This window comes from Baudoinia panamericana (assembly GCF_000338955.1).
Source record: "Baudoinia panamericana UAMH 10762 unplaced genomic scaffold BAUCOscaffold_2, whole genome shotgun sequence".
Classification (NCBI taxonomy): domain Eukaryota; kingdom Fungi; phylum Ascomycota; class Dothideomycetes; order Mycosphaerellales; family Teratosphaeriaceae; genus Baudoinia; species Baudoinia panamericana.
In genome coordinates this window covers 1,782,740-1,801,527 of record NW_006911258.1, presented here as the reverse complement: position 1 = coordinate 1,801,527, position 18,788 = coordinate 1,782,740, and the positions used below count along the sequence as shown (strand labels likewise).

The window sequence follows — 18,788 nt, the reverse complement described above, 5'->3', positions numbered from 1 at the left end:
AACGTTTCATGGCAAGTGCTGCAAAGCGTACCGTTGGAGCACAATCTATTCGATGGTGTGTTGGAAGGTGGTTCGGTAGAAAGAAATCAGAGAAAAGCCTTTCGGAGGAGTACCAGATTAAGTGGCCTGCTATGGAACGCATGACAGTGCTCACAGGATGGCTGTTAGATAGCTGCACTTAATGGCAAGACTCATTCTCCTCCGACTCTTACTGAGCTCCTAACGTTGCTACCACCTGTGCGTAGCTTGTGGCCCCCAGGTCCAGTGCTTGCTGACATATCCTGCGAAAACTTGCGAGCTCGCCCAACGCAAAGCCGGTATAATTCAACCACTTCCGTGGTTGACGCCGATCCCACCGCGTTGCTCGCTTAGTCGCCAGCAGTCTTATGCTGCTCCACGTAGCGCAGCAATGCGGCAAACCTCAACGCCGTATCGCACATGCGTCGAGTGCAGACAGCCACGAGCGGACGGTCAAAGGCTGCGTCGCATTCTAGACGTTGGAAGAGCAGGATGTTCTCAGATCGCTCAACATTGCGACTAAATGTACATGACCAACAGCTTCCCACTCCAGGCGCCATCGCTAAAACTCTTCAACTAACTGTGCGCCTTCATGGCTACTCAATGAAAACCCAACCTCTTCTGTCCCTCCTTCCACTGCAAGTTGATTCCCGGCTTAGCATACGCACAATACCGATCCTTAATGGCCACCACCTCGTACGTGCCTTCCTCGCCTGCCTTGATCCGCATACTATACTCCTCACTAACCTCATGCCTCATGTCAAGAACCACACCGCGCTTCTTCCCACCCTTCTCCGTATTCGAGCTCCGCGTGTAAGTGAACTCAAACGGCGGCACACCGCCAAAGGTGAACAGGATCTCCGTCTCGCTGCCCTCGTGTATGTCGACGTATGACTCGCGGCCGCCGGAGACTCGCACCGAGGGCATGCCATGGATGCGGCGAGTGATGTTCGCCGCGGAGTGGCAGGAAGAGGCATTGTCTTCCACGCCGGTGACGGTAAAAGTACCAGGCTTCTCGGCCAATCGCCTGAACGTCGTGCCGGTCGCTACAGCCTTGCGCTTCTTGCCCTCGAACTCATAGTAGACATCGAACGGCGCCTGCCCGGAAAGTGCGAAGCTGACATGATCGCCTACGCAGACGTCGTCGTGGCTTTCGAGCGGCGTGATGGTGGGTGCATCGTGCACGGAAATCTGCACGCGCGGCGTGGTGCTGTCGAGCAGGCGACTGCAGCCGCGGCTGTCACTGACTCTGCGCAGCGACATGGCTGATCTGCCAAGCTGCACTCTGCTGTGCGGAATCTTCACGTTGTGCTTGTGCTCCATGATATCACTCAAGCGAATGAGTTCGGGCTTACCACCGGCAAGCTGCTTGATTTCGAGCTCGACATCGAATGGAGGCTTGCCGTGCAGAGTGATTGGAATCACCTCCTCGCCCGCAGATTCTACGGAGCAGTAGCTGTACGTCTTGCCTGGGTTGGCAAAGGCCACAGACGGCCGAGGATTGACGCGCTGTTGGACGGTTATAGGCGTGAAGTGCTCCTTGCTGTGGTCGTAATTGGCATCTTCCAGCTTGCTGAACTCATACTCGTGTAGACCTGCTTGAGCTGTGTTCATGCGTAGCGTTGCCACGTTCACAGCAGCCCGAAGCTCCTTGTTCTTCGGAGCGGTGACGCCGTGGTCTGGCTTAATATGTTCGACATAGTACAAGCTGAACGGTGGCGAGCCCTTGAAAAGCACCTCAATCGCGTCGTCTTCGCCCTCGCACACTTCAGTTTTGACGAGCTTGTTGCCGCTGTGTGCGGCGACTTGATCTTCTGGAACACGCACCTCGGGTCGCGGGACTGTCTTAATTTCGAAGGTGTTGGCTTGGTCGTCCACTTGACCCGGACAGCTGGCGTCCTTCACACTCAGAAGCTCGTAAATACCGGCCGCTGAAACCTTGATCTGGTCATTAGGCGTGTTCGCCGCTATGTCGTGAGTCTTGCCAGCCTGATCCCGAAGAGCGACCGTCCACGGTGCCTCGCCGGATAGTCGAAGCGGCAGCTCTACTGACTTTCCTTCCAGGGTATCTAGCGTTCGGCGCCCATCTATCTGGCCAAAGGCGACTCTCGGTTTCTGATGCCGGACGGAGATCTTCGTCTCGCCCTTCAGGAACTCCTTGCAGCCCATCTTATCGGTGACACTGATGAGCGCAATTGTATAGTCACCACCTTCATGCAGGTGCTCGGTCGCCAGCGCAAGCCTTTTGCTCTTGATGTCCGTTAGAGCATAGTTGGCGCGCTTGCCATTATGAACGATTTCGTATTCCAGTGTGAACGGCTCTTCGCCCGTAAAGCCCACATTGAATTTGGCAGTCTCGTCGATGCATGCGCTTCTGGTTCCTTCGGATCCGATGAAACGCGCGGAAGCCGCGGGTTTGACACTTTGATTGAGCTTGAGATCCTTCAATGGCCGGTTCTTGTAAACGGCGTCGCTGATTTGGTAGAACTCGTATTCGTATGAGCCAGCTTCTCGTGGCGTCAACTCAATCTGACCACGTTGCCCAGTGACTCTCTCCGTCGCTGACGTGTGGTGGCTCTGGCGGTCCTTCACCACGCGGTAAGAGACCTCAAACGGCGGCGTGCCCACCAAGTCGAGGTCTACACGCAAACCTATCGGACTGCCGGCGCACTTGTCGAAGATCTCCTCTTTAGTGATCTTCAGCTCGGGTTCCGGCGGGTTCTGTAGTAGGCAAGACGCTGGTTCAAGCACCTCGCCCCCGCAGTAGTCGGTGGAGACACCGACAATGGTGTACAATCCCGCTTCTTGGATTGTCGGTCGCTGGCTGCTATCTTTGATCTTGAAGTTGGCCTTCTGTGCGTCTACACTATGCTCGCCCGTGGCGGAGATGCCGCTCTGCGGACTAAAGATGTACTCGAGGTGGTAAGGAATGTCCGCAATTGGACCCTTTCCTGTTGAGCCCAGTTGCACCGGCAGCTGCGCAGTGCTGCCTTTCGCCACCTTTAGTGGGTTCTGCGGGCTGCAGCCCTTCAGATTCACCAACGGCCGCTCGTGGACTGTAATGACTTGATGCAGTGATGGCGATTTCGAGCCATGCTTCTCTTGAGAGTCATGGTCTTTTTCCGAGTACGATACTTTGTTGCCGAAGCCATCAATCACCTCAGAGATAGCGTAGACCCACTTACCCGCCGTAGTCATGCCCTCGCTCAGCGGTACGCGAACCTTCTGTGGCCTCACCCAAGCAGGATCCAAATGTCCTGGCAAAGCCAGGGCATGCTGCCGCTCACTCTTGGTAAGCGGTGACACAAACTCTTCGGGTTGTATGCTTTCGAAGGTAGCCTCTTGCGCTTGCTGGTTGACGGTCTTCCGGTATCTAACACGCATGGGTGGCGTGCCTGTCACCTCAAGCTCGATGCTGGAGAGATCGCCTTTGCACCGGTCGGTTGTCATGGGTCGAATTGCCGCTTTCGGACATGGCACCACAACTGTGTGCTCGATACGCTTACGGGCAACCTCGAGGTTGGACTCATCGACTACCTTAGTAAGGGAGTATATTCCGGGTTTCCGGACGGTGTAGTAAAGCGTTTTTGGCTCGTTCGGCTTTTCGCTATAGGACTTTAGTCGAGATGCATCCTTGTGCATTGTCCGGATCTGTGACTTGCTGATTCGGATGGTCTCACTCGCATCGGTCTCCAAATCAATGCGCAGCAGATCCATACTGATGGGATTAGTTGAGTTGATGGTGATGGGCAGCTTCGCGTCCACCCTTGTTGTACCATCAATGCAGAAAGTCTCCTTCTCTGCATTGAGCACTGCTGAGCCTTCGGGCAGGATGTGGATGATCTGGCGACCAAGGATGAGCGACTCATTGAATTCGATTGATCGCGGATTGACACTCCGCTCTGCGATGGCAATTTCTGAAGCTCCAAATATGCTCCGACCCAAGATCGCGAACCCTGCGGCGACCGGGATTGGTATGCGAAACATCATCATGCCGTCTGCGAAAGCATGTGCGAAGAACAACAGTATCATCGTCATTGAACTCCACTCCAGCCATGGTATTCGCATCGTTGGCAGGCCGAACAAGAATATGCCATCCAAGGCGACCCATTTCATGAACAGCCATAGACTCTGCTCTTCCAAGTCTTGCAGTGTCGTGAAATCATAAGCCTTCCAACTCCACAGGAGCACCCATATCGCAACTGCCCAAAGTCGTTGTGAAGGCGCGTCCAGTATGTGCTCCGGTACCAAAGGTTCTCCGGGTGGGGACGAAGAGAAGGTTGGCCGCAGAGAAGGTAGCTCTGGTAGCCGCTCTGTGACTCGCTGTATACCCGCGCTCTCGCCCAACCGCCCACTCCTCCTGTCCGTCTGTGGCGTTGCTGGCCATGCGCTCCCCAAGCGCGGAGTGCGCGGTGTACCCTCCATAATCCAGCCGGTCGAGTTGAGGTTCAGTCTACAAGCGAGAGGGTGGAGCGTCTCGTTCTCCGATCGTCCAGTACACAGCCAGCTCCCAATGATGTCCAGGAGCGCATGAGGTGGGAGAGTTGCTGGAGTCTCATAATGAAAGCTACCAAGTGTTAGCTGTGTTGTCGCACACTCCATTCGAAGTGCCTCCACATCGAAAACACGCGCCTCGACGCGGCGCCTTTTCTAGCCTAAGGCACCGACTGCTGTGAGGGTACCGGGCAACAGTCAAGGAACCTCACTTCCCAGCAATGGCAAGACGAAACTGGCTGCTTAGTCCGACGATGGCCAGCATGCGGCTTGTACTGGCTATCAACCAAAGGAACGCCCCGGTCAGCTCGGTGCTGTGTAGCAAACAGCATGCTGCTGGGGTTTGCCAACTTTCCACTCCACAACCTCCATAGACTGTTCAACGTCCATAATCTGGACCAGGTCATCGACCCTACTACGCTGGTTGAGACACGGTCAAACAATCACACAACCGTTCAAGACAAGTCCAATTATCAAGCATGGCCCAGAAACGCAGCAAGGTGAGAAAGGTGGCAGCCGTCTCTAGCAACGCCGCCGCCACCACCATCGATGGCGAGTCTGGATCGTCCGCTCCACCTGACCGCGCCACATGGTCTGGCTGGGTTGAGATGGAGTCCGAGCCAGCATTCTTCAACGTCATGCTCAAAGAGATGGGCGTCAGAGGCGTTAAAGTCCAGGAAGTCTACGATCTCGGCGAGGAGTTTCTTGCAATGCTACCACAACCGGTGCATGCGCTCATCTTCCTGTTTCGCTTTCGCGAGACCGAGAACCCGCAAGTCCCGGCTGACGGCTGTCCAAAGCACGTTTGGTTCGCCAACCAAACACCTGATTTTGCATGCGCCACTTTCGCATTGCTCAACATAGTGAACAACATCCCCGACCTTGAGCTTGGCGATGAGCTACGCCAGTTCAAGGTGTCTACGCAGGACATGGACCCGTTGAGTAGAGGTGACGCGGTAGATGGCTTTGACTTTGTTCGGCGCATTCACAACTCTTTCGCTCGTGACAACGACATACTCGAGACCGATATCCATTTGCGCGACAAAGCGAGCAAACTCAAGAAGCGCCAGGCACTTGCGAAGGCCCGCGAGACTCGTGAGCTAAAGAAAGTCGGGAAGACCGAGCCGGCAACGCCACAAAAGCGTAAGTCGGAGAGTGAAGAGCCGCCTACCAGGTCCACACGTAGGCGCAAAATCCAGTCGCCTGGGGACGTCGACCGCTCCCTGATACCAGCCAAGGAAGGTGCTAACGCTACTGGACGAACAGCAAAACGTGGCATTACCAAGAGTGGCACGACTGCCAAGAAAACTTTGCCCACTAAGAAAGCGAAGAAGTCGCCGAAGGAAGAATCTCGCAATGGTGGCTCAAACGCTGAATTTGAGACACCTTCCACGGCGAGAGTGACCGACGAAGCGCAGACGAATGGCTTGCGCCGCTCCGAGCGTGCACCCAAGTCGAGGAAGGATATCGCGACCGCTGCTGCTGCCGCTGAAGCGGCGGCAGACGAAGGCTTTCATTTCTGCGCCTACATGCCGATCAACGGCCACGTGTGGAAGCTGGACGGCCTTGACCGCTACCCGCAAGACATGGGCTCGTTCAGTGAAGACGATGGCGGCAACTGGATGCATGTCGCTCAACCCACTCTTATGGGTCGGATGGCACAGTACGAGGCTTCTGAGATACAGTTCAACATTATGGCTATCGTCCATGACACTCTGAGCACAGATCGTGTGGCATTGCTTCAGAATGTCAAGACGCTGCGTACCGTTGATGCCAAGCTGAGCGGACTCTGCGAGGACCGGCACACGATGGAGGGTGCCGAGACCAAGAAGGATGTCGTTACGGAGTCAGCTTCAGAGCTCAATGTCGCTGCAGCGGACATTGAGTCAGCACAAGTGCCGGCGGAGATGGCAGCCAGGATCAAAAAGAAGGACGATCTGCTTGAGCTGATCGAACTGCGACAGGGCGTAATTGCGCAGCAGGTTGCTTTGAGAGCGATGCTACGGGACGCTCTTGAAGCCAACAAAGAAGATGACAGGAAAGCCAGGCACAGAAGGCACGACTATGCAAAGTTCATTGACTCGTGGCTTGGTGCTCTGGCCGAGCAGGAGCTCCTTACTGATCTCATCGATGCATAAGCGGGAGAGGTTCCGGGGTTTAAGCCTGCGCTGAAGGCTACGTCTCTGAGCACAGCGTATGGGACTGTAAGCATATCTATTGCCTGAGAATTTAGCGTGGCGTTGGAAGAGGAGGATATCGGTGGCGTCACGGCATCATTATGTCGTATAGAGCTCATTGTTCAACACTAGGCAGAGCATCGACTAGAAAGCTAGCCTTGCGCAAGCTGACATTTATTACTGGTGGCCTTGTTCGCCGTGACAGAGTCGGCTGACGCACAATACGCTCTCAAAGCTCCATAGTGACCCGCAACACGTTTGCCATCGCCTCCATTACATGGAATACACATACCTGGCACAATGCACTTACGCTGGCGGGATGTCTCAATGTTCAGGCGCGTCCTTCGTACTCCAGCACTCGTAGACACACGGAGCCCGTTTAGAACACAACCAACATGTGTAAGAAGTACACCTTCAAGTACGCGCAATGTGCCCATTACGACAATGTCCGACTCGCCGGGCTGCAACGCTGTCCAGTTCGGCTGAACGAAGCGGGCTCGATCACTACTTGTCAGAGCGTCCGCAGCGGAGAGCAGGTGGTCGAGCTTGAGACTGTGGCACTCCTGGGCTTCTGCCTACGGTGCAGATTGAGCAAGCTTGAAGTGGCGAGGTCCAGAAAGTGCGTACTATGCGAAAGTGTCGTCAGATAAGAGAGCTGCCTGACAGTGATCGCAGTGACAAAGGCATGATTGTAGAGACGTTGGTGCTTAAGAAGTGACTGTCGCACAGGACCTTGTACGATTGATGAAGACAATGCATACGAAAGCAGGGCTGAGACATGAAGGGACGACATTGGAAGACATATTTCGTACGCAGAACGGCGGATCGGCGGCGGTGGCGGCGTCAAGTCAGCTATACTCTTCGTTAATGTACCATGCCCATATCGACATGTCGTCTCACCAGATCCCAGTACTTAGTTCTGTTCATCTCCCGTAGAGCCTTGCCTTTCCACGTCATGAGTAAGAAGACAGCGCTCGCTGCCAGTCCAACAAAGGCTGCACTTATGAAGCAATTCTGGTACCCAAGGTTTTCGAGCCAAGGAGTGATGCCGTAGCCAATGGCGAACGACATAGTATTGCGGATGATGATGAGGCTCGTAATGCCATCGCTGCTGATATCTCGGTAAGAGTCGATCATGTAATTGACGCTCAATGTGATACCGCTCGTATTGCAGAAGGAGGTTCCCAGCATGGCGACGATAAGGCCGAACCAGTGCACCTTGTGGGCAGCGCCAACTCCCCAGAGCAGCAAGCTGGCAGGCAGCACGATCATAGGGAGAAGGAAGCCCCACAACCTCTGCTCCGGCTCGAAGATGCCCTTGTTGCGTCGTGCAAGCTTGAGCACCATCCAGTCGGACAGGTAGCCTGTGTAGAGGGCCGCTGCAATTACTCCGAGCAGGCATGAGACGTAGGATAGGCCGACCATACTGGAGGAGAAGTTGTAAGGCGCACCGCCGAGGATGACGGAAGCCGTGGCGTTCAGAACGTTGAACCAGATCAAGTACGAGCCATACGAGAAGCCTGCGTAGAAGATGACAGGCCAGGTAATCAGTTTGAAGGACAGCCAGATACGGTACGGCATTCGCTGCTTGCGAGGCTTGTCGAATAATGAGAGCTTTTGCAGGAAGCTCTTCTCGGAGTAACTTGTTGTGCCTGCCTCGACCGAGCCAGAATCCGGGCTTGTCGCCTGAAGGGCGAGCTTATCATCACTGCTGAGGCTTTCCGTTGGCTGAACGGATATGGGTGACGCCTTGTCGATCACACCAACGTGAGTACGGTCGAAGTTGGTCTCTTCCATGAAGAAGAAGAGAAAGACTAGCGACGCAGCGCAGAAGATTGAAGGGTAGTAGAACACTGCGACCATCTGTTAATGTTGGTCTTGCACTTTATCGTCGTTAACATACCCCACTTGTAACCCGCATACTCGTTGATGAACCCGCAAATCACGGGTGCGAAGAAGTTCGATCCGGCAAGCACGAAAGCATATACGCCCATATAGGTTCCACGTTCGTGAGCGAAGAAGACATCAGATACTGAGATCTCTGGCAAAGCCTCAATGGGCGCGGCGAAGAAGCCGCCCAATACGTTCTTCGCTATCCATTGTCCGTTACCTCTAGCGTACGGTCCCCACATGGTAAATGCGAGGGTGGCTGCGGTTGAGATCAAGTATGTCGTTCGCTTGCCGTACTGTAAGGCGAATGGTTGCCAGAAAAGGAGGCCCCAGCCCGCGAGAAGGAACAGATACCCTGTGCCAGCATTAAGATCGCCTACTGAGAGGTCAAGAGCTTCGGACAACGGGACGAGGACAGAGTAGACGACGGAGTTGGCAATGCCGGTAAACTGCGGTTACTGTTAGCAGTGGCGAGCGAGAAGTCCCGAACAGTGCAGTAACATACCCAGACATACACGCACATACAGATCAACGACATCAACTTGCGGCGTGGGCTCCAGTTGAGCTATCGAGTGTTAGCACAGTTACTCTCCAGCAGCTCTACAGCACGGCCTACAGGATCATTTGGATCGTCTGAAGGCGTTGGTACTAATACAACATCCTTGCGCGCTCGAGAGTGCTTGGCCGCCATGTTGTGATCGAGGTCGACCATGTGCACAGTGCCGGGAACGACGCTATCATCGATATGGCCATGTTGCACATTGCTGGCGGCCTCCAGTCTCGTAGCCATACCGATGCAAAGATCGTTCAACCGTACGTGGAAAATGCAAAATTTCCTGATTATCGAGTCCGCATATTGGCCAGATGTGAAACGAACATAAGATTATGTATCGCTTCCAGGCATCGAGGTGCAATGCATGGGAGCAGATGCCCTATCATTTGTCTGCCGGTCACTGATAGGCTCATTCGGCACGCATGTAATGATACCAAGGATACAGCGCGCAACCCCCCAATCATAGTAAGGATCTGCACGGAGTGCTGCATGCGATCCACACTGCGAATGCTTGTTGAGAGGTTACTGCATGGAAGATGGTCGCATTGCATACTGTCGCTGACACCCGGGATTAGCAAAGCGGTCTGCCGCGGTCTCATTGGATGAGTGTACGTTGCGTCGTGAGGCGCATGACCGTTCTCTATGCTATGTGTCCCAGCTACAGCATGCGACACGTTAACGGTGTGAGCGTGTTCGCTTCGCTGTACGCTGGACTGAGAGGGACGAATGTTGGCGGCTTCAGATAAAGCCAGTAGACCTTCTCCTACAACCGCCTCCGCTCACTAACCTCCTCATACGTCTGGATCTGATCACCGGCCTCGAACAGCTCCCACTCCTCGAAGCCCATCCCGCACTCAGTGCCTTTGCGCATCTCTTGGACGTCCTTCTTCACGTTCTTGAGCGAGTTGATCGTACCTGCAGGGTTGTCAGCATCTATACACAAAACTCTTCTCCACATAGGAGAATCCGAAACTCACCATCATAGATCTTCTCGCTCCCCCTCAACACCCTGACCCTACTTCCTCTCGCGACGACTCCGTTGCGTACCTTACATCCAGCGATCTTGACCTTCTTCCTCCCGCCCACACCGATCTCGAATACCTGCCCCACCTCCGCCTCACCAAGTACTCGCTGCGTAACGATAGGAGGCAGCCGCTCTTCCATGACTGCTTTCACGTCATCAAGCACGCGATAGATGATGTTGTTCTCAAGCACTTTGACGCCTTTGCTCTCCGCTTGCCCCTTGCTGCCCTCGTCAGAAGGCAGGTTAAAAGCGATGATGTGCCCTCCCGCTGCGTCCGCAAGTTCGATGTCGGAGGGGTTGATGGGTCCGACCTGTGAGCGTAGAATCTTCGGCATGATGAGCGGCGATGACAGGGTCTGGATGTATGCCGATACTGCTTCTGCAGATCCCGAGACGTCGGCCTTGATGATCAAAGGCACAGTAAGCTGACCGCTCTGCTGTTCGGCCTCCGCACTCACAGCACCGGCACTGTTTGCGCGAGCGAGAGTCTCGGAATCCTCATCATCAAGTCCACGCCGTTTCGCCGCCTCAGCTGCCCGCTCGGCCGCACGTTCACGCTCCCGCTTCTCACCCTCAAGCCTGCGAGCCTCGTTGATAGCCTCCATATCCTCCGCCGTCCGCTTAGCCTCCTCCTTCTCCAGCCTATACTCCACAACATCCGTCGCCTTCTGCTCCGTCGGGGCCTGGAGTACCTCATCACCCGCAGCAGGCTGATCTCTCCACCCATCCACTTCAACAGGCATACCTGGCCCAACCTCGGGCACCGTCTGCCCAGCTTCATTCCGCAACGTCCTAACCCTCGCCCACGTGTGCCCAGCAACCAACACCGCGCCAGTCCTAAGCGTACCCCTCCGTACAAGCACCGTAGCGACTCTCCCCGCCTTCTTCGTCGTAGCCTCCAGCACCCACCCCTCCACCGGCCCCTCAGTCTCAGCCCGGTGATCCAGTATCTCGCTCAGCGTAACCACATTCTCCTCCAGCTCCTCCATTCCCTGCCCGGTCTTGCCACTGACAGGCACGACCTGCGTCTCGCCCCCAAAGTCCTCAATCTCCACCCCATGCCGGCTCAGATCCTGCTTCACACGCTGCAAATCCGCCTCTTCCTTATCAATTTTGTTCACCGCCACAATCATAGGCACATTCGCGGCCTTGGCATGCTTGATCGCTTCCAGCGTCTGCGGCTTGACGGAATCATCCGCCGCCACGACTAAGATGACGATATCCGTCACGTTCGCACCGCGCTGCCGCATTGCCAAGAACGCTGCGTGACCCGGTGTATCGAGGAACGTAATCGTCTTCCCACTACTCGCTAACGGCACAGAAAACGCGCCGATGTGCTGCGTAATGCCTCCCGCTTCTCCCGCCGCAATACTCGACTTGCGTAGATAGTCCAGAATAGTCGTCTTACCGTGATCGACATGGCCCATAATCGTCACAACCGGCGGACGACTGGGCACGAAGTCCTTATCCTCGTCCGAAAGCGGCGGTCGAGCTTTGAGATCTCTTTCCTCTGCCTCAGCCGCGGCACCTTCTTCGCTGCCGAAGACAGGCTCGAAGCCGTACTCCATAGCAATCATGCCGCTTGTCTCCGCATTCAGCACTTTGCCGGGAAACAGATCATCGTAGCCCAACCTCTCGAGCCGGGTGACGAACTGCTCGTACCGGACTCCCAGCGTTTGTGCCAGTGTCGCTACGGACACGTAGTCAGACAGGTGAACGAGAGGGCCTTGCTCCGCTCTTCGCGCCTTCTCGGCTCGCTTCTCAGCTGCTTTGACCGCCTGTTCTTGCGCTTTCTGCGCTTTGCGAGCGGCTTTGCGCGCATTACGTTCGTCTCGCGCCGCGGCGGCCTCGTCCTCTTCCTCGTTGTCATCCTCATCCCTACGACGCCCAGCACGTGCCTTCTCGCGCTTCGGTGCTTCCTCGGCCGACTTCCGTGCGCGCGCCGCACGCTCGTCTGTTTGCTCGTCCTCGTCCTCTTCTGCAGCGAACCGGCCGCGGCGAAGGACACGGTCACGTATATCGCTTACCGCATCTTCCCTCGGTTCTGTCCGCTCAACCAACTGAGGCTCTTCTCTCAACGCATGGCGGTTCGGTGGGACAGCATGCTGCCGCCGATCAGATGGCCTTCGCTCCTCGTTCGCCGCGAGTGGGTCAAATGCCACTGGCTGCTTCCTCTCCCGAGACTGTTGAGCGGCTGGCTTTCTTTGGCTCCAAGGCTCGCTGGCCGGCTGGAACGTCACCATCCTCGGACCGTTGACAGGTGGCACCGACTGCCCTCTCGCCTCAACCGCAGGCGCCGCAGCATTTCTCCGCTGCCTTTCAGCTTCGTATTCATGCCGGGGCTTCCTCCCCAGCCTGGGACACTCAAGTGACGAATGCCCGGATTCACCACAAGCATTGCACTTCGCCGTATACGCATTTGTGCAGTCTCGGGCTACATGGCCGGGCTGCCCGCACCGGCCGCACTTTCGCGACGACAGGTTCAGAGGAGGAGCGACGGAGCCTCCATTCTGAGCCTGGTGTTGCTGTAGATATGCAGGTAAGCCTTGTTGGTGCTCGGCACGTTTCTGAAGATGGTCGCGGAACTGACGGTCGATCCAGTCCGTGTCCTGGTTTTGTTGTGGTGGTGGCGGTTGCTGCTGTTGGGCTTGGCGTGGTGGCGTAGCGTCACGGCGTCGGAGGTGCGGCCACTCAGCTGCGTGAGCCTCATTGAAGTCCTGTAGAGCTGGTTGGATATCCTTTTGGTTCAACAGTTTTGCTTGGTAGCCGCTACTCCTTTCCGGCAAGTCATGGCTGAAGAGCGGTGCAGACGGAGGCGGAGGTGGCTGAAAGGAGCCAGATGCGCTGGGTGGCGGTGATTGATGAGACGGATAGGGGTTGCGCGACAGCGGGTCTCCTTGCCCGTGCTCCCCTTGGTCCAAAGGAGGAGCTTGCATTGAAGCCGGCGGCAAGCTGTTGTCTTGCCGGTGTGATTCTGACCGTCGATAAGCTGGTGGCGACCAGTCATCTTTCCAGTCCGACTGCAACACGCGATGAACACTCTGCCGAGGATTCTGGCTATCTAAGCGAAATAGCGACCGCTGCGGGTGCGTCTCAGGCGCAGGCGCATTCGGCGGCCCATCTACGTTACTTTGCTTGCGTGTCTTCGCCAAGTGATCCAGCGGTGCTCGACTAAGTGCCTGGTCATACGAATACCCTCCCTTAGGATGGTGTTTCTGGATCTGACCTGTACCACCAATACGTTTCTGCACAGTAGCCAGAAAGTCGTCACCACTGCTACGCTGACTCTGTGGTGCTCCTGGCGGTGGGGCTTCCTGGCTACCCTCCCATACCTCCACAGGCTTGCGCTCGCCTTTCACTTCGTTCTGTCTTTGCGCCTCATAGTACTTCCGGCGCTCTCCTTCTGCCTTCTGCTGGCCGAACGGTCCGTCTCTGAACCCATATCCAGCTGGGCCATCCTCAACGGTCGAAATGTTGGGGTTAGCTGCGTACTCTCGCTGTTGCGGCTGTCTTGTCGATGGCGCATACACCACAGATTCAGGTTGCTGAGCTCTCCGCTGCGATGGTGCATAGGTCGCCGCCTCTGCCTCCTGTGCTCGGCGCAGAGCTTCGGCGTTTGCACTAGCTTCTTCGCCATGTTTAAGAGGGGCGCGCTGTACCGCTCCGGAGCCCCATCCATCATCCCGTGCAGGCGAGACCCGAGGTTTACTAGAAGGCGGACTGCTGAAGCTGGGCATGGAAACAGCAGGCAACGGAGGGAACAGCTGCGCCGACTGCCGGTTCTCACTCTGCGCTTCCGCTCGAACACTGGAGCCACGTTGCTCGTTGGTACCAATGTGTCTCTGTGTAGTACTCGTACTCTCCTTCGTTTGCCTGGAGTTGTGGGACGCAGCTGCGTCCGAACGCTGAAGATTTGACGCTGTGAAAGGACCCGAATCAGTCGAAGCTGGGTTATATCGAATCACTCTATGACCCCTTCCTCCCGTCACATTACTTTGGAGCCCGGGCGCAGCTCGAGCAGCCTCGAATCTCGCCTTCTTCTGCCCTCCCTGCCATTGCGCTTTTGACCGATCCAGCCCTTCGCCTGGTGGACGCTTCCCGGCCGGATGTGCGTGCAGCGCCGCGCTCTCTGCCTCGAGGTCGGTACGCCGCTGCGATTGGTACGTATCTCGCTGTTGCTGTTCGCGCTGCTCTCGCACTTGCCGTAAGCGGGCCCGCTCTGATTGCTCGTTAGCGGAGAGGGTGGATGTGGGGTCGAAGTCGGATGGCTGTCGAGGGGTTGATGCATGGTGAGAAACGCCATCGCCGTTAGACGGCACCTGAGCTACAGCAACGGCAGCTGACTGACGGGTACGCGGAGTGGTGTGAAGACGTCGACGTGGCTGTACAGAAGATGCTGCTGCTGGTGGTAGGAAATCGCCGAGCAAGCGATATGTACAGAAGATGCAGACGGATTGCGCTGAGGATGCCTGGTGGTCATTAGCATTTGCTTAGATACTTTGATGAGCATTTGACATTCCCTCACTAGGCGCTGTGGTCTCATACTATGTCAAACAGGCGTAGTTGGTGCTGATCGAAGAAAGTGAGTGAGAAGCGTGCTATATTGCCCGATGCGGCACCTCGGGGATGAAGCCGCATTCGCAGATGGTTGCTTGCACCATCTAGCTAACAGTGTGATATGTTCATGACGCCGACCACTGCTTGTCGTGTCATCTCACCTTACACAAAACCTTACCAGACGCCATAGCAGAGCCTTGATCATGTCGCGCCAGGTGAGAGGCGATTAGACTGCTCCAATCGAGTGCGTGCGCTAATTGATCTACTAGCAAGTTATCCAACACTACACTCGCCTCCTCACCCGCTGGCCAGTGGACCGTCTACGACCCGAAGACCGCCACTTACAACACCTCCTCCGTAAGCGCATCGAAGTCACACCAACCAGTCACGTAGACGAGGGTAGGGAAATCAATGCCGCTTACTTGCTCCTGGACAACACCTTCACCAAGCAGTACCCGCTCCCGGATGCTATGATGAATCCCTCCAGCAACCCCACCCACTATACCGATCTGGCGCGCGAGCTTGACGAGGCACCGGACCGGAGTTGGTGGGGAAGCTTGGTGAAGAGAGTGCAGGGGATGGTGAGGTTTCGTTGAGTGGCGCTTGAACCCAAGGCCACGAGCGGCCTTGCAGTCGCGGCTTGTTTGCCGTGGCTTCGTGGCGTCCATCAAGCGCCATATGGTCCAACCACGCACTTGCTCTGGACCTTAGCACTGGATTGCGTCCCTTTACCAGCACTTATCAAGCAGTTACTGGAGGATTGCCACTTACGCAAATGGCTCCTTTGCGTAATGACCATGATTACAATCCATCATGGGGCGCAACAGTGACTATCCTGATGACGGTAGTGTACCTTCAGGACGCCTAACCCAGGAAACTGTAACCAAGTCTGCATCTTCCCTGCTTTCCAGCGCTTGAAAATGCAAATTCTAAGCATGGCATCATCTGAGACGGTGGGAACAGTCATCATGCAGAGCCCATTATCAACACAACCGCAGCGCACCCCAGACATCGACTGCGACCCTGTGGCAATCTTCCCGCTCATCAACTGCTCTTACGCAGCAGCCAGGGTAGGAATCAAGCTCGGCAGGCGTGACGCATTCGCAGTTCTCCTCTCGACACCAGGCGTCACCGTCACAGCAGCCGATCAGATCGGCTGGGATAACGCCGTTTGGTGGCTCGACGAGCGTAGTCTCCACACAATGACCACTTCAGACGTAACAGCATACGGCGCACTAATCCAACACCAAGATGACGACACGAACGGCAGGGTCTGGCATACAACACTTACACCACATCTCCAAGCCCAGCACCAGCGCGTCTTCCACGAGCTCGGACTGGACACAAAATCTGCAAGCGAAAGGAAGTTCCAGCGGCTCGATGCGCCCCTGACGAGTCAGGTCAAGACGGCGCTGCGGGAGCTGGAGGGCGTGTATAACCTTCCCATGAGTGCGCTGAATACTCCGGATAGGGTGAAGAAGCGCATGTTTGATGGCTGGGATGTGCCTCACTTTACGGATAGTCTACCGACGTGGACGAAGTCGGCTGAGCCTTTGCCACTTGTGCCTGTGCCGGAGGATACGCTTCCGAACAAGGCGAACTCCGATACTTACAGCGGATGCTGAGCACACGTAACTTAGTACAACGTTATCAGAGTTGATGGGCCTGGGCTTCGATTGGTTCGCAAGGTCTTGAAAGCGGACAATCGACGGAGGCTAGACAACACGCCTATTCGACTCCTCAATGGCTCAGTTCACCTTGAGAATGTCGGCACTCAGCATTAAGGAGGCCATCACAAACGAGGAGAGTGAACCTGAGCTAGTGACAAATGGTCGGCCACTGCTCGACGAAAGCTGATCAACACATCATGTTGGCAAGATATGTAGACGCGCTAAAGGTTTGGATTGAGCTGATCTTAAATGGGCAAGGCAGGAATCGATGGTGAGACAAGGTGTTAGCACCATGGGCGTGTGCAAAGCTGATCAAGCGAAAAGTGAACCAGGAAAGAGCGCACGTAAATGCAAGAAGTGAGCAAAGGCTTCCGCTGTATCTAAGGCCTTACAGAGCTGCTGTATGCGACCACATGTCAGGCTCCTCCATGCTTCCATCTCCCGTGCGATGAAGTACCTTTCCCGTCCACTGATCAATGACAAGCTTCGCCACGTTCATGCCCATCAACGCATTGGTCTCCATGGTACTGATGAAGGCTTCCATGCCGCCCGTATACCACACGCCGTCGTCGAGCTGGATATCCTCAAAGCTTGCCCTCGGAACCTCATACGGGTACGAATCCCAGATTTTCCGGTGCATCCACGTAACATCGCTGTCACGTACATGTTTGGTCACGTCCAGGCCAAGTATGCCGGCCATGAACTCCGAGGTGAGCGCTGAAGGCGAGAAGATCTTGTACAGGTATTCTGGCGTTCCGGTCTGCGGGTTGAAGACGGGAGAGAGAAGGGAGATACTGAAGAAGCCAACGTGGCCGGCACCAGCTGGGCCTTCAAGAGGTTGCTCGTTCGGTTGCAGAGTGGTCAGGATAACTTTAGGTGCAGCTTGTCCGGCCGCCATGTTGAAGTACGCGGGCGACAGCAGATGAGGCGAGGTGAAGAGTGTGACGTGCAGCTGGACGTACCGTATAGGGTCTGGTTGGCGCATTGAACTGTTCTGCGTAATCTGAAGGCTGGCGAACTGATGCGGTGCAGCCAAGATGACTGCGTCGAAGGATGCGGTTGGAAACGTCGCTTCCGAGTAGTCATGAGCGGGTGCGTAAGTCAACTCATATAACCCGTCCTGCCGCTTTTTCAGCCCCGTTACATTAGTTTCCAACATGGTTGTTGCTTTTGCTGCTTTGATCATCTGGTCGAATATCTGCCAGTTACCGCCCTCTACGGACATCGCGCCGTCTGTGGCCATGCACACCATAGACACGAGACCGTTGATGTGTCGCAAGTTCTGAGCATAGTTGACCCTCGTACTGGCTTGAATCACATCGTGTCCGAAAGCGCCGGTGATACCGTTCGTGGCGAGATACTGCTCGCCTGATACCGAGGTCGCTGACATCAAGTCCAGGTTGTCCGCAACCCGTGACAATGATGACCACGGGAAGTAGGCCTCATCATACATCTTCAGAAACTTGCCGACTGTTGACTTCATGAGATTGACGGTACGTACCGGCGCAAGGCCGTACTTCCACAGCATCCTCGCCGTGTCCCACCAAGTAGTACTCTCGCGATCCTGAACAAATGCGAAGTCCTTGCCATCCCATACAGCGAGTGCAGCGCCTGGGATATGCTCAAGGCTGGCGATCATGCTGCCTGTGGAGAGGTTGAACTCGTTTACCGCATCGACAAGCACCTTGTTGACCGTCACGAAGATGCTTGCCCCCAGTTCTACAGCGTACTCAGACCTGTTATAGACGTTCACAGTCGTTGAGCGGCCTCCAATATAGCCATTTCGCTCGAAAACCGTGACGTTGACCAGCAAGCCAGCAGAGGCGGCAAACTTGGCCAGATGGTAAGCCGACGAAGAACCAGCTGCCCCGGCACCTAAGCGGTTTCAGTATGCTTGCATCGCGGTGCGCAGGCAACACACGCCTCACCAATAATCGCTACATTTATTGGCTGAAGCCTCGCCTCTGCTTCACCATTTAGTACCACCTGCTCTGTGGCAGCGAGGACAGGCGAGAGACAACCCGCCAAGGCAGTGGTGAGCACGATAGAGAGTTTCATACTTGGTTCATTGAGGGTTTCGGTGCGCTATTGGCCCCAGGTTGAGCTTTACATAGTTGCTATTGTTCGACCTACGAAGTCTCACGTGAGGTTCGCATTCACCCCTCGCCTCGCTCGGCGTTACTGCGGCCGACATCCAACCCGCTTTGACGGCTGCTTGGCGGAAACGTCTGGGATATCATACTGACCTGATGTCGCGAACGATTGGTCTCAAGGAACAAGGCAACTTGATTGCGAAGCGATCACCACGCCATATATCTTTTGATAGCCGCTGTGAGCTTTGGGCTTCACCTGTCCTCCGTCGTGTGTTGTCGGTATGCCAGTGTGTGATGGCCCTTCAATATTTG

At 55.6% G+C, this 18,788-nt stretch overlaps 7 protein-coding genes across 7 annotated transcripts; 3 read left to right on the top strand and 4 right to left on the bottom strand.

Moving 5' to 3' along the window:
* Positions 1 to 542: 542 nt before the first annotated feature.
* On the bottom strand, positions 543 to 4,570 carry BAUCODRAFT_84004 (uncharacterized protein). The gene has a single exon (XM_007674563.1). The coding sequence runs from the start codon at positions 4,441 to 4,443 to the stop codon at positions 619 to 621; it is 3,825 nt and encodes a 1,274-aa protein (XP_007672753.1). The 5' UTR covers positions 4,444 to 4,570; the 3' UTR covers positions 543 to 618.
* Positions 4,571 to 4,736: 166 nt separating this feature from the next.
* Positions 4,737 to 7,003, top strand: BAUCODRAFT_30723 (uncharacterized protein). The gene has a single exon (XM_007674562.1). The coding sequence runs from the start codon at positions 4,992 to 4,994 to the stop codon at positions 6,648 to 6,650; it is 1,659 nt and encodes a 552-aa protein (XP_007672752.1). The 5' UTR covers positions 4,737 to 4,991; the 3' UTR covers positions 6,651 to 7,003.
* Positions 7,004 to 7,553: 550 nt separating this feature from the next.
* On the bottom strand, positions 7,554 to 9,369 carry BAUCODRAFT_145544 (uncharacterized protein; the record flags this gene model as incomplete). Its single annotated transcript, XM_007674561.1, has 4 exons — positions 7,554 to 8,542; positions 8,593 to 9,028; positions 9,085 to 9,144; positions 9,196 to 9,369. 4 exons carry the CDS (start codon positions 9,367 to 9,369, stop codon positions 7,554 to 7,556), a joined length of 1,659 nt encoding a protein of 552 aa, XP_007672751.1.
* Positions 9,370 to 9,895: 526 nt separating this feature from the next.
* On the bottom strand, positions 9,896 to 12,399 carry BAUCODRAFT_63987 (uncharacterized protein; the record flags this gene model as incomplete). Its single annotated transcript, XM_007674560.1, has 2 exons — positions 9,896 to 10,047; positions 10,110 to 12,399. 2 exons carry the CDS (start codon positions 12,397 to 12,399, stop codon positions 9,896 to 9,898), a joined length of 2,442 nt encoding a protein of 813 aa, XP_007672750.1.
* Positions 12,400 to 14,916: 2,517 nt separating this feature from the next.
* Positions 14,917 to 15,309, top strand: BAUCODRAFT_145542 (uncharacterized protein; the record flags this gene model as incomplete). The annotated part of the gene is made up of 2 exons (XM_007674559.1): positions 14,917 to 14,928; positions 14,983 to 15,309. The coding sequence occupies 2 exons, from the start codon at positions 14,917 to 14,919 to the stop codon at positions 15,307 to 15,309; spliced, it is 339 nt and encodes a 112-aa protein (XP_007672749.1).
* Positions 15,310 to 15,633: 324 nt separating this feature from the next.
* Positions 15,634 to 16,338, top strand: BAUCODRAFT_21881 (uncharacterized protein; the record flags this gene model as incomplete). The annotated part of the gene is made up of 1 exon (XM_007674558.1): positions 15,634 to 16,338. One exon carries the CDS (start codon positions 15,634 to 15,636, stop codon positions 16,336 to 16,338), a length of 705 nt encoding a protein of 234 aa, XP_007672748.1.
* Positions 16,339 to 16,554: 216 nt separating this feature from the next.
* BAUCODRAFT_371035 (uncharacterized protein) lies at positions 16,555 to 18,644 on the bottom strand. The gene is made up of 2 exons (XM_007674557.1): positions 18,312 to 18,644; positions 16,555 to 18,258 (listed from the first exon to the last, which is right to left on the bottom strand). Exons 1-2 carry the CDS (start codon positions 18,439 to 18,441, stop codon positions 16,772 to 16,774), a joined length of 1,617 nt encoding a protein of 538 aa, XP_007672747.1. The 5' UTR covers positions 18,442 to 18,644; the 3' UTR covers positions 16,555 to 16,771.
* Between the last annotated feature and the right edge of the window lie 144 nt (positions 18,645 to 18,788).

Coding starts and splice junctions, on each gene's coding strand:
- BAUCODRAFT_84004 (XM_007674563.1), bottom strand. CDS start 4,443: ATGGAGGGTACACCGCGCACTCCGCGCTTGGGGAGCGCATGGCCAGCA.
- BAUCODRAFT_30723 (XM_007674562.1), top strand. CDS start 4,992: ATGGCCCAGAAACGCAGCAAGGTGAGAAAGGTGGCAGCCGTCTCTAGC.
- BAUCODRAFT_371035 (XM_007674557.1), bottom strand. CDS start 18,441: ATGAAACTCTCTATCGTGCTCACCACTGCCTTGGCGGGTTGTCTCTCG. Junction 18,259..18,311: donor AATAAATGTAGCGATTATTG/GTGAGGCGTGTG, acceptor GAAACCGCTTAG/GTGCCGGGGCAGCTGGTTCT.